General features: G+C 36.3%; 4 protein-coding genes across 9 annotated transcripts in view; 2 read left to right on the top strand and 2 right to left on the bottom strand.

Moving 5' to 3' along the window:
- On the bottom strand, positions 1-3,347 carry LOC140957759 (26S proteasome regulatory subunit S10B homolog B). Its single transcript, XM_073415137.1, has 10 exons — positions 3,121-3,347; positions 2,082-2,201; positions 1,728-1,864; positions 1,467-1,628; positions 1,296-1,382; positions 1,104-1,190; positions 861-998; positions 533-724; positions 353-451; positions 1-228 (listed from the first exon to the last, which is right to left on the bottom strand). Exons 1-10 carry the CDS (start codon positions 3,221-3,223, stop codon positions 154-156), a joined length of 1,200 nt encoding a protein of 399 aa, XP_073271238.1. The 5' UTR covers positions 3,224-3,347; the 3' UTR covers positions 1-153.
- Positions 3,348-3,991: 644 nt separating this feature from the next.
- LOC140957464 (SUMO-activating enzyme subunit 2-like) lies at positions 3,992-8,881 on the bottom strand. Of its 3 annotated transcripts, none has more exons than XM_073414749.1 (11): positions 8,677-8,881; positions 8,503-8,592; positions 8,000-8,083; positions 7,694-7,912; positions 7,482-7,583; positions 6,592-7,023; positions 6,283-6,512; positions 5,844-5,937; positions 5,530-5,712; positions 5,312-5,409; positions 3,992-4,608 (listed from the first exon to the last, which is right to left on the bottom strand). In XM_073414749.1, the coding sequence occupies exons 1-11, from the start codon at positions 8,719-8,721 to the stop codon at positions 4,260-4,262; spliced, it is 1,926 nt and encodes a 641-aa protein (XP_073270850.1). In that variant the 5' UTR covers positions 8,722-8,881; the 3' UTR covers positions 3,992-4,259. The 3 variants fall into 3 exon arrangements, with proteins under 3 accessions (XP_073270850.1, XP_073270848.1, XP_073270849.1); XM_073414747.1 differs by having other exon boundaries at positions 6,592-7,050; positions 8,677-8,880; XM_073414748.1 differs by having other exon boundaries at positions 6,592-7,050; positions 8,686-8,880.
- Positions 8,882-10,740: 1,859 nt separating this feature from the next.
- On the top strand, positions 10,741-23,527 carry LOC140957080 (protein CHROMATIN REMODELING 35-like). Of its 4 annotated transcripts, XM_073414174.1 has the most exons (13): positions 10,741-10,874; positions 11,097-11,171; positions 11,494-11,582; positions 11,787-11,932; positions 12,110-12,510; positions 12,590-12,760; positions 12,842-13,481; positions 13,582-13,686; positions 13,757-13,813; positions 18,794-19,320; positions 19,625-19,831; positions 20,576-20,728; positions 21,590-23,517. In XM_073414174.1, exons 5-13 carry the CDS (start codon positions 12,250-12,252, stop codon positions 23,357-23,359), a joined length of 3,891 nt encoding a protein of 1,296 aa, XP_073270275.1. In that variant the 5' UTR covers positions 10,741-10,874; positions 11,097-11,171; positions 11,494-11,582; positions 11,787-11,932; positions 12,110-12,249; the 3' UTR covers positions 23,360-23,517. The 4 variants fall into 4 exon arrangements, with proteins under 4 accessions (XP_073270275.1, XP_073270273.1, XP_073270274.1 ...); XM_073414172.1 differs by having other exon boundaries at positions 11,787-12,510; XM_073414173.1 differs by lacking the exon at positions 11,494-11,582 and having other exon boundaries at positions 11,787-12,510.
- Positions 23,528-25,975: 2,448 nt separating this feature from the next.
- The window catches only part of LOC140956853 (protein SHI RELATED SEQUENCE 3-like), an 8,039-nt gene continuing 6,849 nt past the window's right edge, over positions 25,976-27,165 (top strand). The window contains exon 1 of the mRNA XM_073413753.1: positions 25,976-26,893. Coding sequence (XP_073269854.1) covers positions 26,581-26,893 — 313 coding nt within the window. The 5' untranslated portion in view covers positions 25,976-26,580. The remainder of the gene's footprint in view (positions 26,894-27,165) is intronic.

The following is a 27,165-nucleotide window of genomic DNA, read 5'->3' as shown; positions in this document are numbered from 1 at the left end:
TATTACACGGTTACAAAAAACTTATTTTAATGATTTGGTTAAGAATTTGTTTTACGACATATTTAATTGCATGCCAATAGTATGAAACAAAGGTTACTTAAAAGATCACAGCCAGAAATATCTTACAACCCCGTCTGAAAAATACCAAAGCTCCTAATCCTTCCCAAAATCTGTATTATAATGTGCAGTTGATTCAAGCTTCTTAGCTTCATTCAGTTTCCTTACGGCCTGAAAAATTATGCATCACGAGAGTCGATTATAATTCCATCTCAAAGACATTTAAGCAACTTCCTCGTTGGCTAAATGCATTGAAAAAAATTAATTTGGATAATGGGAGTTGAGAAAATTTTACCTTCATGAAATCTTCGTGGATAACATAATCGCGCTCTGCACGAATTGCTGACATCCCAGCCTCCGTGCACACGTTTCGAAGATCAGCTCCATTAAAACCCTGGCCAGCCCAACCAGTCAATAACAATTTGTAATCCAACCACATTTAAAAAAATCAACTGATATAACATCTCTAGCTTACCTCAGCAAGTTTAATCACAGCCTCATAATCTATTTCACCATGTTTAGCTATTCCGGCAGCATGAATCTTCAGAATTTCCATTCTTGATTGCTCATTAGGCAGTGGTATTTCTATTTTTCTGTCTAAACGACCAGGGCGAAGAAGGGCAGGGTCCAGAACATCAGGTCTATTCGTGGCCATTATCATTTTCACCTGCACACACCAGTCAGGACAAGTCACATTCTAGACAAACTAGCTGCAGTCGGTTCCCCTTCAGCTCCATGAATTAATACTGTATTGACACTCAAATGCATATTTTGACATTTGCAGTAAAAATATTGAGCAACACCTTTCCAAGCTGGTCAAACCCATCAAGCTGGTTCAGCAATTCCATAAGTGTCCTTTGAATTTCACGGTCCGCACTAGTTCCTTCACTGAAACGACGCCCACCAATGGCGTCAATCTCATCCATAAAAATGATGCATGGCTACAAATGAACAAAGTCATCATCTTTTATGCGAATCAACTACGATTTTTATCAAACTCATATTTGTGAGGCAAAATATGAAATCATAACTACATATTCCCTTACTTGATGGTCGCGGGCATAACCAAACATTTCTCTGATCAATCTTGCACTCTCACCGATATACTTATCGATAATTGCACTCGATACCACCTACAATCACAAATTCGCAAGAACAAGCGCACACAACAGAACTACGTGATTCCATGAAAATAGGAGAGTTGTGCATAAAACACAGAGACAATAATAATTTCTTACCTTTAAGAAATTTGCATCAATGTTGCTAGCAATTGCTCTGGCCAATAATGTCTTGCCAGTTCCAGGAGGTCCATACAGAAGAACCCCCTAAAGTGATGTGCATGATTATGAACAAGTAAATATACAAGCCAGGTATACATGAAATTTGCGAACTTCACAATCATTTTTTACCTTGGGAGGTTTAATGCCGACCCTTATGAAAAGTTCTGGATTCATTAAAGGTAATTCAATAGATTCCCTTAGTTCTCGGATTTGATCGGATAACCCACCCACAGCAGAATAACTCACATTTCCAGGGTCTTCATGAAGCATACTATATACGACTGGATCAACCTGAGGGATAAACGAAAAACTAGTCACAAAAAAAGTTGAAATGAATCATCACCATGAATAATTGCTGACAAACACCCAAGTACTAGCACATCCATGTACCTCACGAGGGAGTGCTCGCATAATCGTGAGCGTAGTCATATCAAGAACTACTCTGGTGCCCGCTGTGAGTTTCTCTTTATCCACTTTACTGCGGCAGCCCACCACGTATCTTGGTCCGCTGCTGGCTTTGACTATCACTGAATGTGATATATAATGTCAATGGAAGTTTATAAAAGATAAGCAAATCAAAAGGCCAAGATCCGAAAAATGATAATACATATTATAGCCAAAGCTCTGGGATAAGAATCCTTCATTTTTATTAGAGAAGAACAGTTCCTAAAAGGATAAGAAACGTCAACAAGAAGATAGATGGGCTTTATCCTAATAAATAAATGAAAGTAAAAGGTTTCTCACAGCGTTCATTATCCAGAGGCCTGAGAACTTCACCGATGATCTGTCCAACACTCTGGAGAGACTTCAAGTCATCCTCCGTTTTAGCGTATTCCTTCTTTGTTGCTCTCAAATTCTCGCGTACTACATCAATGGTATTTTGTGATTTTTATCGTAGTTTTACGTGAGATGATACAGAAGAAGAAAAGAACATGCTTTATGAGATAAAACCAAAACTTCCAGAAAAAGCTTGTTGGCATCTAATTTATTGTAAGCAAGCAAGCAAGCAGCCTTTCCAAATTGGGAGTCACAAAATCCAGAGATACAAACTACCAAATACATATAACAAGGGCTTCAACATCTACTCCGATTCAACGGCAGCAAACAATTAAAATAGAAGGCACAGACACTCTAATTGACCTGTCCCCTAGATAATGACACATCTATACAAACATCTTCTTATAGTGCAATGGACCCGACAAATCAGTAATCAGCTTAGACAGAGGCAGAACGTGGAGTCGGGACAGCTTGGTCTATTTCGAGAGACAAACTTCTAAACAAAAATATGCAAGAAATGTGAAGTTACAGAAGACAGACGCACATGGAAAACCCTTGAAGGGCTTAAAATACACGGGCAGAAGAGAATATTCACTGTATCGAAATTGAGTACAAGTAAAATAATTGTCCGCAAGACCCTAAGTCGATGCATATATATGTGCAAAGAATTCTCATAATTAAAATCGCACCAAATTAGTGGCACCACGAAATTTTCGGGCCAAACCCAACAGAATTTGGGTAACAGACCTCTAACAGTTACAAAAGTAACTCATGAGTCATGACATTTCAAGATTTTATCTTTTAAGGAGAGGCGACTGTCGTCTAGCTCACAATTTCGTAAGGAAAACCATACTTAACAATTCAACTTCCTTCAACCATTCATTACATACACTCATAGACGAAACACTACACATATAAAAGCAATTGATGAAAATACAACTCCGCGGCAACGAAACGATACATTTAAAATTAAATGAAGAAAAATTAGGGTTCAAGAGATTGAAACCAGATCGAACGCGGCCTTCGAGCTCTTTGTGATGAAGGAGCTTTTTCCGGTAATCTGCAACCGCCGTCTTGCGGCGGGCGGCATCGTCGTTCTCGCTTGCCATTAACGTTCTCTTTTCTATTTGATAGTCTTGTTGGATCAAAGGGATGTTCGATTCAGTTTCTTGTTCAAGGCAGAAGCACTTTCTTGTACGGTCTCAGAGTTATTGGGCTAGATTAGGATATTGTCCTAAGATGGCCCAAAATAAAATATTATAATTTTTTTAAAATAAAATATTTAATTTCAAAATTTTGCTCGATACTAAATAATCGGCCAAAAATTTTTTGTTATGCTATATTTAAAGATTTTCTATGAGTTTGATGTAACAGAAGAATCATACTGCACATACCTTAAAAAGTGACAAGATGGAACCATGCTTAAATACAGAGAGGGAAGCGATGGCCGCTGAGCGGGCATCGGAGTGAAACGTGGAGTGCAGACGGCATAAGTATGAGTTCTTGGGATGAAAGTGGAAGACGGCTAAAGTAGGGATGGTGACGAAGGCATGTGTATCGTCTAACGTCTCAACAAGTATTTCTCGAAACATCGTTGTGTAAATACACTATTTTTTCAATCTTTCATTTTCATTTAATAATATTATTTTGCTTATTTCTTTTTTTCAGAATCGACGAATCCAATGATATTTCGTTTCAATTTTTGTCTCTTTCTTTGAATCAAACTTTTCCTTACCACAAACATTCGGGTCCATTCCAGTTAAAGATCTACATGATAACCAGACTCATAAAGAGAGCTCACAAGATAACGAGTGCCTGGAAGTGTGGCATTGAAAGCACGTATGAAGGAAAGCCGAGAGAATAGAATCGCCAGTGCCAACAGAACCTTACTTCTTTATAAATTCCAAATTCCTTCATACACGGACCCTGATAATCATATATTACATAGTTGATCCTACCTATCCTTCTGAGTTAGGATACATCACAAAAATGAGGGGAGAATAACATATCCAAGGCCGAGCAATCCAAGCTCGTTTTTAAAACTGGAGGCACCATACAAGCACCAAAAGAATCACCAATTCTGTACTTTATAAAGCTAGGGGTGAGATGCGCTATTTAAAACGAATCTAAAGGAAAAAGAAGTGCCTATTGCTCCCTCTTCTTCTTGCTACAGTCGGATACCCTGTCGCCAAGCATGACAAGATCATCAGTACCATCGATTTCTTCCACTTTTCTTTTAAATTTTGTTTCACTGGTAACAGAATGATCCGAAAGAGAAGAACCAGATATGTCGGATAGCTTTCTTTTGTTTCCAGTTTGTGTTGGGATAATTTGTAATTCATCTTCTTCAGTTCCAAGGGAGTTAGCCACAGGTACAGCGGATGTGCTAGCACCATTGTCAACAGCAGGCTCGTCGTTATTTTCTTCTGATGGGGGTTGTGTCCAGCCAGAGAGAATCATCTCATCAGGTTCTTTCTCCTCGTCAAATTCCTCCCTGAAAAACAAAAATTATTAGTATGTCGAGCACTTTAATTTTTTTATTCTTTTTTCTTTTCAAATTGGCACATTTAAGCAGCGGGGCAAATTGGGACTAACTATCGGGTATCAAACAGAACGTGAAATCATAAACCAAAATAAACTTCGTATAACAAAATGGAGCAAGTGATATGGATTCACCAACTGATTCAGAAAAAATTAGAGTAATAGAAACATGAGGGAAAATGGAGCAAGTAGGAAATTAAAGAAGAAATTTGTCTCCTTATGTCTCCAATCTGAAGGACAGAGAAGGGGTGTTGATTTTGGATACTGCAATTACATTAGGAACATGCAGACTGAACACCTTTTGGTTTAGGGAATGCAATATTTCGTACACACATGTTAATCTTCGTGATAATTAAAAATCAAGGCAGTTGGCAGTTGGCAGTTAACACAAATGGAACAAGTACCGAGCTTAAATAAATACTTAAATTCAATTTGCTTTATGATTCAAACAATCAGATCCGAAATATGATTAAACCATAGTCAGTTATCTTCCCTGGACTAAAATCTATTGAAAGAGTGACATCTTAAAAGTAGAAGTGTAGAACGAGTATAACGTAATGCCACACATCTAGAAAGTTCGGGAAAGAAAATTGCATTGGGTTCTAGAGAAAAAAAGCTGTGAAATACTGAACAGGAGGCCGTATCATGAAACAAACCTATGCTCGACATTTATGCTACATTTAAGCTCTTGCTGTAGATCCTCAACTGTGAGCATTGTTCCGCCAGTGACCGGAGAAGGAAGTTTAGCCAGTACCTAATGAAGATGCAAAAGCCAAGTGTAACACCATCATTGCAAAAATATTGGGAACAAATTGAAAATAAAAAAAAAGTATACATACATACNATATGAATTATGAAAGTTGAGGCAATCTACCTTTTCAAGGTTAGCTGCATAATTAGCAACCTCATCTTCCTCAAGATCTTCACCAACCTCATAAAGAAGCAATGAACCATGCATGATCAAAGGCAAATCCATGCCAAGCTTTGCTTTCACAATCTTGTTAACTATGTCCCTCAACTTTGAACGATGTGTATTTACCACAAGAGTCAATGGTGTCTAATGGCAAAGATATATGGCGGGATCAGAATAAAAAAGTAAAAACTTGAATTTGTTCCCTTTTGTCAAAATAAAACAAAATTCCATGCAACACTGACAAATTTGAGGAGAGAAAGAAGGCGCCAACAAACCTTGGAACAGACATAGCATGACTTGTTTGGCTCAAACGGCTCAACTGGCATAAGAAGCATTTTTCTTGAAGGATGTTCAAGACAATAAGTCATCCTACAAACACAAGATCCTGTTAGGACGTAAAACAAAATTAATACAATAAAGTATTAGTGTTGTGATCTGTTTATAAAGAAAAGAAAGCCAATTCAAGTCAATCTCATTTCGGTCACATAGTTCCTCAGAAGATTCCTACTGTGCAGTGAGTATTGTTAGGGAATTATTCCCCTAAAATCCGAAACAAAAGGAAAAGAGAGAGAGGAGAAAATGTATAGCTGCCTAGGGTGAGAATAATGTGCATTGCCGACCAGCGTCTGCTAAATCTTTAAAATGTAAATAACCTTATGTATGAATGACTAGGCAATACATGAAGCACATGGTGACAGAGTATATATAACCCACCTGTAGCTTTTAGCATTATTTTGCAGCACCTTAACAGCCTCAATCACAATCAACCCAGCAATGATGGCATTTGTTGTGGCAACAGCATGCACAATATTGCCAGCAATACCTTTAGCCTCAAAGAGGCTATGCAACAGGATGCCAAATGAAGAAGCCCTGATATTTGCAGCAGCAGTAACAAATTCCACTGCCAATTGATCATCTTTATCGAAAATCATGTTACCAATCTCCTGAAAGATAAATGTTTTTAACATGCCGAAAATGAAGACATTGCATAACAGATATTACATATTTTCACCGGTCTCAAACCTTTTCTCGCTTTGCAAAGAATAATCTTACAGCCTCCAAAAAGACTTTTGAGTTTTCCTTTAAGCTCCATAGGCCTTGTGGGTTTTTCAGATTTAGAGACGCCATTGCAGAAACTGATGAAGTATCTCCGGGGACAGAATTCTTCTCCAGATTCCCATTCTGGCCAATCAGTTCAGCTGGTAGCACATCTTTGATATAAATAGGCCTTGGCCTTTTACGATTTTTCCATGTCTCTTCATTGGACAGAGCTACCTCAATGTTATAGCCAAAAACATGATCATATATTCTCCTTGCATATTTTTCAATATTCTCATCTATTTTGCGCTCGAAAACATCTTCTGTTGGTTCTGACGAAACGGAGGCATCACTTGAACGAACATTCAAATCATTTTCTCGATTTTTATCCCCAAGTAACTTAGCAAAAAGCAGTTCCTTTGCCCAAACAATGCAATGAACAAACTGCAATATTAGCGTTCAGTATCATAGAAAAATACTTGTAACATATGAAATATGAGACTATGAAAGACAAATCAAGGGCTTCCTTCAATAACTACTTATGGCATCATAAAAATTATAACACTTCTCAAATTGACACACGCTGTGATAAAAAATGCACAGTATATGTAACAACTGTAGGTCTTTTATATTGAAAATAAAAAAGGCAAATAAAAGAAGCAAAATAATGATTAAGTGCTCACACAGACTTTGCTATCCTTATTCAACTATAAACCATCAACTCAATAACCCAATCCTATATCATCATCTACTTGGTAAGTAACTAAATTATGAATACCAAGTACTCACTGCTCACACATATAAACATAAACATAAAGCCAGTTACCCATATGCATCACAAGAACAAAGGAGTATTGACATTAAGCTGTTGTTACCTTTGATGGAGTACTTGTGATAGTACAAACGGGGTAAGTTTTAGGAGCTGGCTTGGACTGGCATTCATAACATTCTGTTCTACCCTTTACATGAACGGTAACCTGTTTCCGTAAATTAAAAAAAGAGGGGGTGAGATATCATGAAAAATTAATAGCAAGTATATGAATTAATATATGGCAATTGACACAGAAAAAGAAAAAAAAGTCACAACCTGTCCAAGAAACCCAGTAGTTCCACTTTCAATCAACGGAACAGAAGCGGCCAAGCAAAGGCGGTTCACATGTCGTCGGGCATCTAAATTGTCAAGCCCGTTCAAAACAACATTGAATTGCCTGAAGAAATCAACATTGAAATCAGGATCCCTTACGTTTGCATGGTATGGTGTGATGTTGATGTGAGGCCTAAATCTTAAGACAGCATCACGAGCAACCTGGTTTAACGTTTAGCCAAACAACATGAGGAAAGAGGGCTCCGTAAAAAAAGCCGGCATCTTGAAAGAGACTATGTCGACACTCACTTTAGCTTTTGATTGCCCAACATGTGATTGTCGAAACAAGAATTGTCTATTAAGGTTGCTCACTTCGATTGTATCCGTGTCAATCTGAATTGAGGCAAGGTAATTATTCTCGACGGGCATCACATTTTTAATACCACCATTTGGTGGCATAAAATATTAAAATCAAAGCACCATAGAGACGCAACAGCTGAAACAATCCAAAGCAGCACAGATAAAGTAAAACCAAATTCAAAACAAACCATTTTCAATTCAAAATTCAAATCCCATAATTTTAAGTCCCGAAGCAGCTTAAATAACACATGTAAACTCACGCATAAAACGTTGCCACAATAGCTGAAGCAAAACCCACGGAACAAACACTACAAAGTGCAAGTAACAAGCAAGACAACAACTAAGTCCACCAAATTGGCATTCCTAAAACCCTAAGAAAGAGCAGAGTCCTAAATCACCAAAACAAAACACCTAAGCGACGTAAAAAGGAGATACAGACAAAGTACACTCACGATATGGATATCTTCGAACCCTGAGAGCGCCAGGGTTTTGAGAAGCTCACACCCTATGCCACCGGCTCCCACCATAAGCACTTTAGCGCCCTGAACACACCACGAAATCGCAGCAATTCACCAACTAATTCGAGTAAAAACAGAATATAACTGCTCATTCGCAGAATCACGTACAGAATCTACCTTGATTGGAGATAACTGTTGCACTTCCGTAGCCATTGCAGAGAGTGTGTGTCCCCAAAGTCAGCAGTTGAGGAGTCTTCGCCTTCAAATGTCTTAATGCGCTGCGAATCTATTCTTTTCATTTAAAAAGAAATTAAGGGATTTACAAATAGCACTCCAATTTAAGGAATTTGTAGATTTATTATCGTTATGCTCAAGTGCGATCATGTTGCAGAGCTAATACTTTAATTATTAATTTTTATTTTATTCAATAACTTTTTACCTAAAATACACAATAAAATTTAACATACTTAGAAAATTTTGAAATTACATATAATTAAAATTTTAAAATTTACAGGTCATTTAAAAAATAAAAAATAAAAGAAAATTATGAACTACATAATTTATTTGACAGAATCTTTTACGAAAATTTTGTTCTAGCATCTTGATAAATTACTTACGTTACACATCATTCAACCTTGGATCGTTAACATTTTTCTTCACGATACGATATTATCGCTCCTTCTCCCTTGTTTCATTCTTCCGTGTCCTAGGTTGCTCAATTTTTGCATAATCTTGCGAGTCTTTGCTTCCTCCATTTTATATCTTGAGCAAATCTACGGCGATTAGATTTTTTTATCCTTCTCGTTTCATAAATTTTTTTGAAGTCTTTTATTTTAATCGGTATAATGATCTTGCCAAATTCATGCACATTGTTTCCTTTATCAGCAGTGCGTGTATTGGATCGCAATAAATTATCTACCCACTTGATATTCCGAATGTGTTATTATTTGTTCGAACAAGCCATGTTTGCACAAATTATTAAAAATTAAACGTTTCAAACATTATATATATAAAAATACAATAAATTACACACAAAAAAAATTGATTTATAAAAATCTCAAGCAACCATAAACAATTTATGGCTGATTTGTATATATGAATTGAGTTGTTTGTACATAATATTTTGTGCGTTTATTTTTTTAATAATTTATGTAAACGAAGCTTGTTCGATCAAAGTATAACATAGTTTGGAACACCAAATAGAGAGAGTATGGAGAAAGATGATGAAAACGTTTTACCATCAATATTTTTCAACTTCTTGGTAATATTCATCGAAACTCCATTGAATTTTTACAATTGTTTAATATGAATCAACAGAATTATTTGAGTATTTACTATATACTTTAGATTCTTCTACATTATATGTAAATAAACATGTTAATTATTTTTATTATATGCTTCCGCACATCATTTACTATATTCAATGGTATCCTTAGTTTTAAATAGCTAAAATAAATAGCTAAATTAAATAGCATGACAACCCAATAACACCGTCTATTAAGTGTGTTGAACCGATTATTTTTGTAAAGAAAAAATTTCGAAATGATTAAAAATACTTGGAAAATTTTTGTATTTTAAAAACTATTTAATTACTTTGATATCGACATTGAAACTAAAAAGTATACATTTTTTTACATATTAAACATGTTTTATTTTATGTGACCAATCATGATTTTGATCATTTTATCTGATAAAATCACGTCGTTAAATTAAGTTTTCCTAAAAGTTACTTCCTCAAATTTTTGTTATTTATCGAATTATTTTTCCCTCAATTTCAGCATCAATTTTTAGAAAATATAACAAAATAAGAGCTGATGACTTTATATAAAAAGTTGAGATGATGTGAGTAAATATTTTCGACGTGAAACATATTCTCATTGAAAATATCACTTAAATATTGTGAGGTATGTTATAATGGTCGTTGTTTGTTGTCTTCTTCTACGAATCTCTGCATACTTGTATACATATCTGGATTTGCTTTATCATTTGGATCAATGAATTTCTTACTCATATCAACCACAATTGGTGCTCTTTTTTTAAAATAAATAATAAATAAAATAAAAATATAAAATGTATGTATAAAAAGAGGAAAGAAGATAAAATAATGACCGAGGGTTATATGGTAAATCTTTAAAAATTTGATATGCACTAAAAACAATTGTTCTGGCATTAGTAATTTCCCCGTGTGGAAAAAGGAATGATAATACACAAATGAATTAGCTTGCGCGTCTGTCTCAGTAGTCAGCAGTTCAGTGTCACGAGACCATCGGACTTCCCGAGAAGACGTTTCAAATGTCTTCTGCTCCTACTGATTTCTCCCCCAAAACAAGAACCCATATCATTTTTCCATTTAAATCGGCAGCAATGTGAGTAAATTATTCGTATCTCCATGGAAGGGATTTTCTATTATTAGTTGTACTTTTGTCTGGGTTTTTGTTTTTTTTTGGTGCTTTTCGATCATTTTAAATTAAAAATAAAAATATTGTTACCCTTGTTTTGAAACCCGTGGATTAGTGTTGTTTTGTTCGAATATCGACATCTGATTTGGAGTAATTCTCCCTTTTAATTATTTTTTTTGTTTGGTTTAGTGTAACATGTATGCAGCTACTGAAATGTATTAGAGGATGCCTCTGCGAAAAGGTTTCCGGCCACTACTCCAAGCGGTAATTTTCTCATAGGATTTTTCTTTTGTTTTTGCTTTTTTTTCCTTTTCTTTTTTGTCTGGAAGCATGGGTGCGTTCTATATGGAGGCATGTTTGTATGTACATCTTGTCTTGGGAAATTCAGTGAAGAGGGAGTACATTTTAACTTATTTAAAAAATAGGATCCATAAATCAATTTATATAAATGTTCTTATGTTTTAAGTGTAAATACACCGTTAAATTTGATTAAAACCCTTAACATTGCATTCATTTTACTTTCATTCAGTTGACTGAAAATCTAAATCTCTCTTTCGACGTTTTCCCTTCCCTTCCCTCGACGCAGATCGATTTTTATTCTCGGAAATTCCCTTCCCTCTACGCCCAGAAATTTTCGACGCAAACTCAATCGAAGAAATGACTAACCAAAATCTGGTAATGTTCACGTTTATTTCAATTTATTGCTTCTGCGTGCGTGGTTTTTGGTTTGTGTTCGTGTTGAAGAAGAAAGGGTCGACATACACTTGGGTCGACACAAGCTGGGTCGACACAAGCGTGGGTCGACTCGACTCCAGCTTTGGTCGACCCGCCCAAATTCTCCATTAATTTTTGTAATGTATTTATTTGTATTTGTAACAGGTGTATTTGCCAAGAAAACTAGGCAGGGATGTAATTTTTCGCTGCAAATTGACACTTGAATCTAGATATAAAGAGACTGCCGAGAAGATTCATCACTACCTCAACAACGACGAGAGAGCCCTTTTTTTTTGAGCAGTCTCCTTTTGGTAATTTGGTTAGGTATCATAGAGATTTTAATCTTTCTAGTCAAATTATCTGGTATTTAATGAGTAATCAGATAGTTGATAATGGTAGTGATGAGTTGTGGATGGTCGTGCGCAAGAGACCAGTTAGATTTTCTTTGATAGAGTATTGTTTAATAACCGGTCTCGATTGCGCTATAGAGCCCGAAGATCTACCAGATGGAGGCGTCTTTGGCACCAGACACTTTGCCGGTAAGTCTGAGATTGTTTTGAGTGATTTGGAGGCAAAAATCAGTGTCCAAGTGCAGAATGAGACTGGTATAGATGTGGAGAAGTTAAAGATGGCCAGTCTTTACTTCTGTTGTGCCGTCTTCGGTGAGGGGACTAGGAAAAAGACGATGAAGATCAACCCTAAATACTTGAGGCTTGTAGATGATTTGGACAGGTTTAACACTTATCCCTGGGGTAGAATAGCCTATCGTGATGCGGTCCGATGTTTGAAGAAGGACCTTTTAGGGCGATATACTTACCTCACCGAGGCACAAGGTCGGAAAGAAGTTGATGGCAGCTTCCTTGTCGGTGGTTTTGTGCTGCCTATGCAGGTATATTATTTTTTGAAAGTTAAAGTGGATTTGTTATCTTTATTTCTACTAATAACATTGTTTGAAATTTATGTTACAGATCCTCGCTTATGAATATTATCCGAGCGTGGCACAAAAGTTTGCAAAGAGAAGAGATGTGGACGGTTTGATGTTGCCCAGGATGTTTCAGTGGGTGACTAACACGTGGCCCTCAAACCATGCCCCATCTGCTGTTGATGTCAGTGTAGCCTTTGGTGACTGTGCCATAGATGTAAGTAATATGAATTGATTTGATATAATAACTTTGGACATAAATTTGTAATTAATCTGATACGTTATTAATTAAATGTAGGATTGTCTTGGATGTTTGACTCCTACTCCTGAGGAGCTCGTTTCACCGTATTATACGACCGGGGTTTTTGTTGATTCTGCGCCGGATGCGGTCATCACTCGGGTATTCGAGCTGTGGAGGCAGGGTCAAACAGTCATATGTAGCGAGCACCCTCTGGAGTCTCCCTCAATCCAGCACACGCCTTTATCTCCGGATGGTTACAGCACCCCTTCTGCACATTCATCTCCGGATGGTTCCAGCACCCGTTCTGCTGATGCCACTAGATCCAGCTCCAGCACCAGTTCTCCCATACGTACGGGTCCTAGAGTCCACTTTGGACTCAATCTTTCCCGCCGCCCATCACCTCTGGAGCATCGTTTCGAGAGCCGGTTGACTACATTGGAGGATTCCGTTACGTCTATGCGTCTTGAGATGAGAGCAGGATTTATTGAGACCAGGGCGTGTATCAGGAATATAAATCTGGCTTTCGATGAGTTGAGATCGAGTTTGACCGAACAGATTAGAGCGGGTTTTGCCGAGATCAGGTCTCACATGCCAGGTGTTGCTGAGATCAGGTCTCCGACGCCAGTGCGTGAGAAGAGAGATTATAGCATAGCCTATAGCAGAGGGCGGAAGAGGAAATCATCCGAGACATATTTTGGTGAGTTAATTTTATTAATTATATTTATGTTTACGTAAGAGATTGATTTATTAGAATTGTCATTCTAATTTTAATTTGTTTGATGTATGTATGGTGTTAGGTGTGGATGATAATATGGCTAGGGAAATTGGCAGTAGTAGCCAAGCATACCCGCAACCGATATTTGAGCCTAGCCTTCCAACCATAACAGAAGAATCCTCCGAAGGTGAGGTAATGCACTTTTTTGATTATATATTTATGTATAGTATATTAAACAATAAACTTTTTGTTTTTAGATATTCAAGTGACTCCTGATGCAGTTATGTCAGGTGGCGAGGCGACCACGTCGAGAGGTTAGTATAAGTATGAATCAATTAAGCATAAGTATGAATCACATAATTTCACAAGTATGTTCTATGATGTCATATATTTTAACATCCTATGATACATGTTTGTTTTGACATATGAATCACAATTCAACCATGTTACATGTTTTAACATATGAATTAGAATTTCACAACTATGTTACATTTTTTAAGAATTTCACAATTATGTTACATTTTTTAACATATGGATCACAATTTCACAACCATGTTACATTTTTTAAAAATTTCACAATTATGTTACATTTTTTAACATATGAATCACAATTTCACAACTATGTTACATTTTTTAAGAATTTGTTAATTATGTTATATTTTTAAACATATGAATCACAATTTCACAACTATGTTACAATTTTTTAAGAATTTCACAATTATGTTACATTTTTTAACATATGAATCACAATTTCATTAATATATGAAGCACATATTTATATTAGGCCGACAAACCAGCAATTTGGGCCGACCCAAAGTTCCAGCCTTTTGGATCGACCCAAAAACAAAATTGATGTAGCCAACAAAGGGTCGACCAAGGTTCCTGCCTTTGGGTCGACCTTATAACTTTTGGATCGACCCAAAGACTGGAACTTTCGGTCGACCTTGCTTGCTTTAGGGTCGAGCCAATGGCCTGGGTCGACACTTGTTGTTTGCTTTTTGGTCGACACAAATGCTGTAATCCGGGTCGACCCAAATGCTGAATCTGCTTCTATCTTTTGCTGAATTCATCAATTGAAGGAATTATGTTCTGTTTTCTTCTACCAAGTCTCTTCTCTAACAAAGGAGGCAAGACCACTGGAAATTTAATGTTGCGTGGCCATTCATTTTCATTGGGAACAGGATAAACAGTCTCTGAGTAAGCCATGGACAATGTCATAGTAGAATAGTACTTTGAACACAAAGCATATAAATCAATCTTGGCTAACCAACTGGCTACAATGGCATGAGCACATGAGATTCTATCAATATAAAAAACTCGGCATGTGCATCTTTTTTATTCCAGGTCCACTATGGTCGAATGTCCACGACTCCTAACATCAAACTCAAGACGTCCTAATTCAAAAATCTGCATTCCCTGGGCATCAGTAAACCTGTTACGAAGAATCCCCTCGATGGTAGGGGTCAGATTAGTGGTAGCTGCAATTGATGCGTGGCGATATCGGGCAAACCAAGATAAGGCCAGTTTCTGCAAAGAATCTAAAAATGCAATGATTGGAAGCTTCTTCTGTTCAAGTATTCTAGCATTGATCGACTCAACCCCGTTTGTCGTCATAATATTGTAACGGGTCTTTGGACAATATGCTCGAGTCCATCGATCAAGTGAATCTCTCTCGCCCAAAAACTACGCGGCCTCAGGATATTTATTCCTAAAATCATTGTATGCAATATCAAACTCGACATGCTTATAAATTTTTGCGATGTGCAGAAACATTTCGGTTGCACCTAGTTTTCAAGTTTTGGGATAAATGCCACGTACAATGACCATGATGCGCATTTCTATAGACACTAAAAACCGCATTAATGATTCCCTGATGTCTGTCTGAAATTATCATCAGTTCATCCTCGTCTGGTACTACTTCTAACAACTTCGTTAAAAACCAACTACACGAAGAAGTACACTCGACATCTACTATTCCCCACGCCAAAGGATATTGGTGATAATTTCCATCTTGTGCCGATGCCACGAGTAAAACACCATTATACTTGTCCTTCAACCACGTACCATAAATTGATACAACTTTTCGCATACTTCGATATCCCCTGACGCATGCACCAAAGGCAAGAAACATATACTTGAATCGATTTTCATTGTCGACACATATGTCTATGATGCTTCCTCGATTCATCTTCTCAATCATGTGCAAATAACAAGACAATACAGTAAAACTCTTCGTAGGATCACATTTCAAAACATTGTCTGCTAGTTCTTTTCCTCTCCAAGCTTTGTAATATGATATATCAGCATTCATACTATTGCGCATCATGGCCATCACCGCTTTTGGTACAATTGGCACTGGATGACCTTGGAAATTATCGACCAATATATCACGAACAACAGCCGAACTCGCTCCGCGCATTCTCTTACGTCTCCCTGTCAAACCACATGTGTGTGTATTGCAATATGTCCGAACGGAGAATGCATGTGAATAATTCTTAATCCTTGAGGTCCAGATTCTCCACTTACAATCAGATACCATACATTTTACGGCGTACAATTTTTGGCTACTTTTTACTGTCTCAAATTCAAAGCAAGCTTCCAAAATGATTTTACTTAACTTCTTTTTCACCGCTTCTCTGTTTGGAAATTCTTGATCAACAAACAAGTTTGAACTATCAATGAATGAAAATGTGTCATTATCAATATCCACATCTGCAACCACATTTGCGTCCTTACTTGCAACCACATTTGCCTCGACCTCATAGTCATGGATTACATTTACATCATGTGCTTCATCATATATCTCAGCCGTGTTACTACGATCCACATGGATGACATCCACGTTATGTGTTTCGTCGAAAAACTCTATGCTATTATTACGATATAAAGAAACAAAATTCAAGTGAAAATAATCATCAAAATGTCTCAGTTCGTTTAAATTACTATTGTATTCATCAATAACAACTCCGTGCACATTATCAGAAACATCAAAAGAAGCAACATGTTCAATTTCAACCTGAAGAACTGGCCTACTTTTCGGACAATCAAAATACAAATATGTTTTCAAATCATGGTCATTCTCTATATAAATCGGTTGAATGTTGACGACAACTCTAGAAGATAACTCAACATCAAGTTGGCAGTATCGTCTATTTTCCCAGCTCTATATAGTTCACTTTTTAAATTTTCAAAATAACAAATATCATCATCTACTGGAATAGCAACAAACTTTGCATTTGACCCTGGATTCCATTTATATATCAGGTCTTCACTCACTTCCCATTTACTATCGAAATGAACAACAATAACTGTAGGCATATCCTACAAAATCACCAAATATAATTAGAATGAGCAAAAATTTATATTAAAAAAACATAAATAAGTGTGGCCACACCAGGTCGACCCAAAATTTTGTTGGTCGACCAAGAAAAATTCTTCTTGGTCGACCCAAATTTTTCTTGGTCGACCCAAAATTCTTCTTGGTCGACCAACTTAATTTTGGTCGACCAAATCTTTTGGGTGGACTCTTGTTTCTGGGTTGGGTCGACTGTGTCGCTTTTTGGTCGACCAACTTAAGATTTGGTCGACCAACTTAATTTTGGTCGACCAAATCTTTTGGGTGGACTCTTGTTTCTAGGTTGGGTTGACTGTCGACACATCATCAATACTAGAACCAGCAGCAACCAGGTCAATTAAAAATTTGATTTGGCTAAATGAAGAAAACAATGACATGGGGTCCAAGGAAAATGGAGGAAACTTACTTGTGCATGAACTGACATGACTTTTTTTCTTCAAATACAGAGGAATTAGTCTTCAAATACAGAGGAATCAGGCAAGATGTTGGAGTAGATTTAGATCTAGATCTGAGGAATGAGCAAGAACATGTTGGGAGTTGACTGAGGGGAGGTGGTGAAGTTGGATTTAATGTAGTTGATGGGGTAGATGGCTGTTTTAATGGTTTTTTTATTTAGGGAGCTGGTAACCCAATTTTAAATGGAAGATGTGTGTCGACGGAGAAGAAAGAGAAGAGGACAATTAAAAAGTCAGAGTCCTTGTTTTTTAAATATTTTGTGCCTCACTCCTATTTTTTTAATTGACCCATCTTGTCTTTGATTTTGTTTCATGAGTTTTTGAATCGTTTTTTTGTGTCGATTTCGTGTTCGTTGTTAGTTCGAGGCAAGGATTGGTTGTTTTTGTTGCTGTTTGTTCCTTAACAATCGGTATCGAATCTGGGTGGAACTTCACAAGGCATGCATGGATCTCAACTTTGTTGAATTTGATGCAGACCCACTTGAACTTAAGGGCGGAGTCAGGATCATTATTCAGTGTAGGCAATAATATACTACAATTAATAAAGCAAAAAAAAAAAAAGATCGGTTAAACAAAAACCATAAATAATGTGTTTTAAGGTTAGAACACAAGCTACACAAAGCCAGAAGCATCTTTAGTCGGTGGAAAACGCCAGAAAAATGACAATATGTAATATTCTATACAATTTTTTCCACATAAGTCCCCATACCTCTTATGATTTGATTAATAGTCATTTCAATTCATATTTTGAGTCTAAAATTTGGGTCTATAAATTATTAAAGAAATTTTTTTTGTTGTCTTTTAAGTTAAGTTTGGGGAATTACGCAATATTAGAATATCAAAATTTAAAATTTTTTATCTAAAAATTATAATATATATATACTTAATTTTTTTCCTAAAAATTATAATATATACATAGATTTTTTTGGTCCCAATGTAGGCAAGTGCCGGCACTGGGCCTTAGCTGGCTCCGCCCATGCTTGAACCAATGGATCTGCCATGCATAGATTTATTGTTGTATTTTGATAGGTCCCAATCAAAGAGAAAATAATGTGTTTAGATATAATTCAGCTCAGGGTGAGGGCACATCATATTTAGGCCCTTAATTTTGGTGCATCAGCATTCAGCAATATATGTTGAAGGGGTCAAAAGCTTGCTAAGAAACTCCACCGGTTTGGTGGTCCATAGGTGCTTCTGTTCGGTAGAGTATGTTGTCTAAATTGAGATATTGTGCTACGAATGTCTGGTAGTATGGGTGTATGGGCATGAAGGTTGTAAAAATATATTAAAAATTGTTTTCCTATGATGAACTTAGAAATTGTAAGTCAAACTTTAAAGATAAAGAACTACTTTCAAACTGTAACTTGATTTAAATATCAGTTATACGCGCAAAGAATGACCGGCCATCAGTTGTTAGTTTTACCCTTCAAATTTATTGGTGTTTATAATGTTTTTATTTACTGGATTTGAGTACGTACCGACAGATTTGTTCCAAAAAGGGCAGAAAAGGATAAAATTAAATGAGGGAATTGGGTACAACGACAGCACTTTCGTTGCTTCATGGCAATTTGAGTCTGAGCAGAAAAGGAAAAAATCATGTTCCAAACTTTCAGATTACTCTGATCCATTATGGTCAAACTGTTGGCTTAAAGAGTTGGATTCTGGAAAATTTGGGAGTGTAACCAATGATATTAAGGAGCTTCTTGCTCGAAGGAAGAAGTTATTGGACTCTCACTATGGAGAGGATTCTTCACTACCGTACAGGTGTTCTGATGTGCAAAATAAAATGGTGCCAAGGACAAATGAAACAGCTGAACCTGATGTCATCGACCTTGATGATGATCAAGAAGATGAAAGTAATGCTTCAGTCCAAAAGTTTGCTACATCTGTGCAGCCACCCAATCTGGCGGGTCTAGATGATGACAATGGTGTCAGGAGTGAGAACTTTACTTCTCCATATATGGAAGTGAACTTGAATCCTTCTGGAAAGCTTCTTATTAAGGATTTTGTGGTAAATTATGTCTGAATTTGTTTACATATGGAATCATATATGCTTATTCTGTTAATTGTGTCAGCATGACCTTATCAAATTGAGAGTTGTATTTGTGCCGAAACCATGAAAAAATATTGGGCTGCATACTTGTTATTTATTCGATGCATTACGTTTTGAGTGGGGATTGGGGTGTGGACAATCATCTGGTTTTGTTATCTGGATTATCTTGTATGGCGAACTAACAAATTTCATGCATTGATCACGTAAACAGTTATCTATTTGATTTGATTGTCATTCACTCGATTGTATCATTACTATGCAGGAACAAAATTTTGCTCGACGCCAAAGTTCTGGAGAAGGAAATGTATGTATGTCTGCTGAAACCCAATCCTTAGAAGGTAAAAGCGCGTCTATTTCTGGTACGGATGATGACATGGAGATGGATGAAAGTAGTGAAATGTCTGACACCAATTCTGATGGTCTGGGTGGCATTTGGAATGAGATGACAGTTGCATTAGAGTGTTCCAAGGTAACTGTGCTTATGATCTATTTATGTGATTCCTTTTAATGTTATTAATGGTCATTGCACTTCTTTCAACTCACATAGCTACTTATGACACATATTTAAATGCTCAAAATCAATGTGGCTGATTGAGGCAAACATTAGGTTCTGGGTAGTCTAAGATTGACTCCACAGTGGTTTTTGGTGCTGCAACTGTAAGATTGTAACTTGGAGCTGTTTGCTAACAGAATAACAATTTTCTTCCGGAGTTTTTTTTGGTGATGTTAAAGGTATCTTTTCTATAAGTAAATGCAACTTAGCATTTTTACTGAAAGATATGATATTTTTTTAAATTTCACAGTGGAAATTATGAGATCGTAGTATTTTTTTTTTCCCCTATGAACGGCCTCATTTTCTCAAAACAAACCTCCGAAATCCATGGAACAAAACCAAACATATCTCTGTATCTGTTTTTAAATTCTGTTTATTTTTAAACCTAATAATCTATTACCTGTTTGTCATTTGCATTTCTGTACTAAAACCTCTTTGTCCTGCCGTGCGATCTTCTTCTTGGCCAAATTCTTTTGAGATAGCTATCCACAGCGTATCTATGTTGGTTTCTAGTAATTAAAATAACTATTCTTTTAATTAATATATAAACTTTTGGTGATGAAAATCTGGCAGTTGTCCGTCCATTCCATATAATTTTTAAAAATCTGAATCACTATTACATGTTTGGGAGTGGTTGGCAAGTCTTTTGATATGTCCCAGGAAGTCAATGAAGTTCCTGATGAATTTGAAGCTGAGGGTGAAATTGAATGCCAACATACTTATATACTGAAAGATGATATTGGTGATGTCTGCCGCATTTGTGGAGTAATTAAGAGAGGAATAGAGACAATTATCGAGTATAACTTCTCCAAGGTATGGATTTTCAGTTCAATGGATATCATTGCTATAATTTTATGTTTGTAGTCTGATATGAGCATTTCAAGTGGTCCACGTTGATCTGTCATAGTTTCTTCTGTAAGCTGACTTCAGTTTTCTAAAGAAGCGTTGCTTCCGGTTATACTGTACATACCAAAGACCCCGAATTTTAATCTGTACGAGTGTGCTTTTGCTTGATTTGTGTTACTCTAATGCATTTTGTGCTTATCAAGTCGATTATATTTGATGTGTCGTAACTACCTTTCTACTTTCATATGGAAAAAACTAAATAAGTTCATGCTCATAGTGCACATTGTAAGCGTCTTTTTCCATCCAGGTCTGACATATTGTTCCATTTTGTACTTTGTTGTCAGTGTCTAGAATGCATCGATAAATTGTGCCATTCTAGGTTTTTCTTGAAGCATTATGTCTGGTTTGTGGCTTTAAATATTTTGCTTCATCAGGAATATCTATGGATTAGGACATCAATATTCCATTATTTATCTTAAGCTGCAGGTGCATCTTAACGTTTTCTCATTCCATGAATGTGCACCAAAAGAATATTGCAAATAGTTAATCTGGATGGAGTTCCGTTTCTTATCGAATACTTGTCTGGACAATTGTTTAGTTACTTTTGTAACTTATTTTTTCCTAGGCAGAAGTCGGACGTGGCTTTGAATGCATTCAGTCTTTACCTTTCAGTGCTTATTTTGAAATTTCTCCACGATAATTTTGTTCCACCTCTAATTCCAAATTCTACACTGAAGCCATCCGTGTCTGTGCATTGTTTATTTGGATCGATGAAAAAACGAGATTTTACTCTGACCACTGGTTTACTTGCATCCAATTCAAATTTAGAGCACAAGGAGCACAAGGACTTACCATTACGAAGGGCGTACATCCAGAGACATAGAAGAAGTTTTCCCAGATGGATTTAAACCATCTGGTTGTGATTTCACTGCTGCTGAAATCTATCCACATCCACGACACAAGAAGGAGATGAAGCCACATCAAGTTGAGGGATTCAATTTTCTAGTAAGCAACTTGGTGGTGGAGAATCCTGGAGGTTGTATTATGGCGCATGCCCCTGGTTCTGGTAAGACATTTATGATAATCAGTTTCCTTCAGAGTTTCATGGCAAAATATCCATCTGCCAGACCTCTAGTTGTTCTGCCGAGGGGAATTTTGGCCATTTGGAAGAAAGAATTTATTAGATGGCAAGTTGAAGACATACCAATGTACGACTTCTACTCCGTCAAAGCTGATAGTCGTGCACAGCAGCTTGAAGTTCTGAAGCAATGGTCAGAAGTGAGGAGCATATTGTTTTTGGGTTATAAACAGTTCTCCTCTATTGTATGTGACACTGATAATGGGAAAACTGTTGTTGCATGCCAAGAGATTTTACTGCTATGTCCTTCGATTCTCATTTTGGATGAAGGGCACACTCCTCGAAACCAGGACACTGATGTTTTAACCTCCCTTGAGAGGGTTCAGACTCAAAGGAAGGTTGTTCTTTCTGGAACACTTTATCAGAACCATGTAAAAGAAGTTTTCAATATTTTAAACCTTGTTCGCCCAAGGTTTTTGAAAATGGAGACATCTAAAGCAGTGAAGAGGTGTATCTTGAGCAGGGCGGAAATTTCCACCCATAGGAACTTGATGAAAAGTGGTAGAGAGAACGAATTCTATGAATTGATAGAGCACACCCTGTTAAAAGATGAGAACTACGCTAGGAAAGTGACTGTCATACAAGATCTCCGTGAAATGACGAAAAAAGTCTTGCACTATTACAAGGGTGACAATTTAGATGAACTTCCAGGACTTGTGGATTTTTCAGTGTTTCTCCATCTCAGTCCCTGGCAACAAAAAGAAGTTAAAGAGCTAACAAGGCTGGGAAGAAAGTTCACAATCAATGCACAAGGCAGTGCAATATATGCGCATCCAAAGTTGAAGGCTCTCTCCCAGAATTCTGGTGTTAAAGATAGAATCGACGAGGGGAAAATTGATACCATATTGGAGAAACTGGATGTGAGAGAAGGTGTTAAGTCTAAATTCTACCTAAATCTCCTCCAGCTATGTGCATCTAACGGCGAAAAGTTACTGGTTTTCAGCCAATATCTTCTGCCCCTTAAATTTCTCGAGAGACTGACTTCTAAAATGAAGGGTTACAGAATTGGTATAGAGATGTTCATGATCACAGGTGACTCAGATGTGGAGACTCGAGAATCTTACATGGAAAAGTTCAATACTTCAGCTGACGCGAAAGTTTTTTTTGGCTCAATTAAAGCATGTGGTGAAGGAATATCCCTTGTAGGGGCGTCACGCATTATAATATTTGATGTTCACCTAAACCCTTCTGTCACACGACAAGCAATAGGGCGAGCATTCAGGCCTGGCCAGGTGAGGAAGGTTTATACATATAGGTTGATTGCTAGTGGCTCCCCAGAGGAAGCTGATCATACCACCTGCTTCAGGAAGGAGTCCATGACAAAATTGTGGTTCGAATGGGACGAATTGAATGGTCGCCAAAACCTTGAAATGGAAACTGTCAATGTAAATGATTGTGGAGACTTGTTTCTTGAAATGGAACAGTTAAATGAAGATGTGACTGCAGTTTTCAAAAGGTAAGTTAACTTCTTTTCCTTGGAATGCATGTAATTTATTTACTAATCTTGATTTTTTTTCACCTATCAAAAAATACCAATCTTGATTTTTTTATAAAACATAAATTTTTTTGGCTGTCTTTCATAAGCTCAAGGTTTCAGAAGAAATGGTCTATAATATAGTATCATAGCAGCACGCACAGGTTTGATCCTGCAGAGAAAATTCTTATTAATTATTAAGATGGTCTTGGGTGGTTCTTTCCGAGTGTTGTTCAACACTCAAGCAGCCCTGTTTGGAAACGACTCTGTCAAAGGTAAATAGTCTAGCAATGGAACCATTATAGGTTTGGTGTAGCATTGTCAATATTAGTTGTATTGTTATTTTTTTCTAAGCCAGTGGCTTGAAATACGTAGTTTGCCTGAAGAAAGCTACTTTTAATGAATGGACCCATCGCGTGGTGATTTGTATGTATCATTTTTAAGAGCCTCGGTTTTGAAATTTTAAAATATTTAAGTTGTATAACGACACTAAAGACTGTGTATGCATACTGTCATGTTTATGGTAACCATCACCATGATTTACTCCTGGAAATTTGGCTCCAGGACTGCATCTTGTTCGGGCAAGTGTTGCATTCGTCTCCATTATGAAAAGTAGAAGAGGTAAAGTTTTATGTCAAACTAATATTGTTTTAAAAATCTTAGTTTGTAAACTAAAAGCACATGCACACAACTCATCTCATTGATCTCATTTTCAGGGTATATGATTTCCAAGATTATCGATTTTATTTTTTTGAAGAACAAAGATTATTGATTTATGTAGGGAATTTTGTGCTCTTCTAAAATTTCATAAGGATAATGAATGCAATTTTCGTTCATTAATTTTTTTTTGCAAAAAAATGCATTTAGAATTTGACCGAAGTAACTCAATTTGTTTGTTTTGGTTTTGTTTATATATATATACACACACACACACACATACATACACACGTTAAGATTGGAATTTGGATTTAACTCAACTCTAAAAGCTAGCTCAAGAGGGAGGATTGCCCAAGTCCGTATATACAACTCTCAGGGATTTTATCTAACCGATGTGGGACAACTAATAATATAAATGAAACTTCAAAATCCACTAGCATAACAATTTTTTTTTTCAAACTTTTGGTGGTCAATTCTTGTTCCACAACTTTATGATATGTTGCCCGCTAATAATAATGAAATAAAATATACTTATATTTAAAAAAAATCACACTAAATTAACGAATTTTATTAAATGATTTTTTTTATATTAATGTAGTCGGTTTTGATAGTTTTGATTTGATTTATTTTATCCAAAGTTTGAGTCAAATCAATTTTTACTGTTTGGTAGATTTTAAAATCAATTCAAATCGTAATTACTTACAAATCGATCCAAACCATTCGATTTAGTTTACATTCGATTTAGTTTAGTTTAGTTTGATTCAGTTTCTGAATGTTCTTAGACTGATGCATGCATGGGTAAAAATGATATTCTATTTTTTATTTGATATGTTTGACAAATTGCTTTCACCTCCCAGATAAAAATCAGAAGAGCATTAAATCTCCGCGAATAAGGTTATACGTGGAAATAATAGCTTTCGAAATTCAATTCAAGAACACTTTACAGATAATAAAAATAGGTAATAATAATTATTTTATAATTCAGAATCATATTATTTCTTCCTTTTATTCATAAAGTTGGTGATGTGAAAGCAAACAGTAGCACAGCACTGTGTTGTTGCACGAGGCTGCGATTGATACCCCTATAGGCTATCACACTTATAATTGTGGGTTCATTCTCTTGAATTTAACATTGTTCCATCATTAAAAAAATAGATTAATTTATCTACAATAATTAGAAAATTCTAAAAAAATAAAACTCATTAAGAAATATGACGTTGGTCATCTTTATTGTCAAATTTCAGTTTATTCAGTTGCTTTACTAGTTTAGTAATTTTAGTTATTTTTGTGAATGACGCTGATTTGTTGCTTTATGACATTGACGCGTCTAATGAAAAGAAAATGACTAAAAATGTTAAACAAATACCGAAATCGCCAAACGAACAAACATTAAATCACTAATTTTTTTTACACCTATAGATGATCTAATTGCATACATATATTACATATCAAAAACTAGAAGCAATGATATTGTTACTTTAATCGATTGATATAAACATTTCTTGATCAAATGTTTTAATAACGACCAAACTAATATAGCAAGTTTCATGTAATTTTAAATGTCGTTTGACGTGACAATGACTTTGTTAATTTTGATGCAATTTACTTATCAATAAGATTAAATATTTAATGCTAATAAAGTGTTATTTATTTCTTTTAATAATTATTTTATGTACCGTTGAGACATTGCTTTACCTGATTTTTGGATCTACTGTTTGTTGTGTCTTGTAAAATGTTGGAAACCCCACAAAACACTGTGAGTCGGTGTACGGACACGAAAAGCTACTAAGAAAGAGTTCCATGTCCTAAACATGTAATTCCAATTAGTGTGGCGCAAAGTAAAAACTGTACATTTTGAGCAGTGAGCCATTCTACGAAATGAAGCTCATGACCGAGAAAGGTGGTAAAGTTGAACAAACAGTAGTGGAAACCTAATCAGAAAACCCTTGGAAGAAGAGTGCCTGTTCTTCAACACGATCAATGTGTTTTTTTAATAGCTTTAGAAGATTGTTTGTTTGATTAGAGGAAAGCCCTTTTGTTCATTTGTTTATTTTTTGTTCTAAACTCACGATTTGAGGTTAGATTCTATGTTCTTGTAGTAAGGGACATAAAATCCTTGAGAAAGAGCACCTAATTCTTGAAGAAGAATGTGTTTTTAGAGCTTCAAAAGATCTTCTGTTTGATTAGAGAGAAGAAGCACTTTTGTTCATTGGTTTGTTACTTACATTTTTCTCTCTTCCAAACTCACGATTCGAGCTCGGGAAAATGCTTGTTTGGTTGTTGGCCGGGAAGCCTTTCCCTTTCTTTTTCGATCCGTAAATCCGAAAATTCTTTTTTCTTCTTACGTTACCACACACACTCTAGGTATGATTTGAATCCTCGATTTCGCCATGAGCTACAAATCCTCCGGGAATCAATTCCTTGTTTCTTCTAGTACGCGACGACGATCGTAATAAAAGCGGGAAGAGCCAGCCAGCTAGAAGCAACGCAACCTTTTCTTGAAATAGGACATTAATACCAAGTTTTCCTAGATAATTTTCATTCATTGCGATGATGAGAAGAGAAGAAAGGGTAGATGATAGTGGCGCTTCTCTAGCAACCAAAAGGTGCCAAGACTGCGGGAATCAAGCCAAGAAAGATTGCCAACACTTGAGGTGCAGAACTTGCTGCAAAAGCCGGGGATTTGCTTGCCAAACCCACGTTAACAGTACATGGGTTCCTGTTTCTCTAAGGTACCCGAGGCACCATCTAATAACGCTGCAGCAGAAACAGCATATTCATTCGCCAACTGTTCATCACCAAGAAGACCATCAACCAAACCCTAAAAGATACAGAGCCACTAATCAAGGGCCACCATCATTAGGTATAGCACTACTGTTTTCTTTCTCGCTACTTTTTGCCTTAAGATCTCTCAGATCCCGCATGATCACGTACTATACGGTGTAATAATTGGTTCTTGATCCAGGAATTGGCGTGTGGTTGATGTTTATGAATCTTTCTGCAGTGTGCATATAGTAAACCCACAAACCCTAGCCACAACTGTAACTTAATAACCCTATGTGGTGTTTCAAAAGTGGTGAAGAACATAACAACCAACTTTTAAATTTTAAAATCTCTATATTTTGAATTCTTTAT

The sequence above is a fragment of the Primulina huaijiensis genome, chromosome 14, assembly GCF_012295235.1.
Source record: "Primulina huaijiensis isolate GDHJ02 chromosome 14, ASM1229523v2, whole genome shotgun sequence".
NCBI lineage: Eukaryota > Viridiplantae > Streptophyta > Magnoliopsida > Lamiales > Gesneriaceae > Primulina > Primulina huaijiensis.
Note: the sequence above shows the minus strand (reverse complement) of the source record. Positions and strands in the feature narration are given on the sequence as shown.

Coding starts and splice junctions, on each gene's coding strand:
- LOC140957464 (XM_073414747.1), bottom strand. CDS start 8,721: ATGGCTACGGAAGTGCAACAGTTATCTCCAATCAAGGTAGATTCT. Junction 7,913..7,999: donor TTGGGCAATCAAAAGCTAAA/GTGAGTGTCGAC, acceptor ACGTTAAACCAG/GTTGCTCGTGATGCTGTCTT. Junction 5,410..5,529: donor ATGCAGCTAACCTTGAAAAG/GTAGATTGCCTC, acceptor CATCTTCATTAG/GTACTGGCTAAACTTCCTTC.
- LOC140957080 (XM_073414173.1), top strand. CDS start 11,992: ATGAGTAATCAGATAGTTGATAATGGTAGTGATGAGTTGTGGATGGTC. Junction 12,761..12,841: donor TTGGTGACTGTGCCATAGAT/GTAAGTAATATG, acceptor AATTAAATGTAG/GATTGTCTTGGATGTTTGAC. Junction 13,482..13,581: donor ATCATCCGAGACATATTTTG/GTGAGTTAATTT, acceptor GTATGGTGTTAG/GTGTGGATGATAATATGGCT.
- LOC140957759 (XM_073415137.1), bottom strand. CDS start 3,223: ATGGCAAGCGAGAACGACGATGCCGCCCGCCGCAAGACGGCGGTTGCA. Junction 2,202..3,120: donor CGAAGGCCGCGTTCGATCTG/GTTTCAATCTCT, acceptor CCATTGATGTAG/TACGCGAGAATTTGAGAGCA. Junction 1,865..2,081: donor GCCTCTGGATAATGAACGCT/GTGAGAAACCTT, acceptor TATCACATTCAG/TGATAGTCAAAGCCAGCAGC.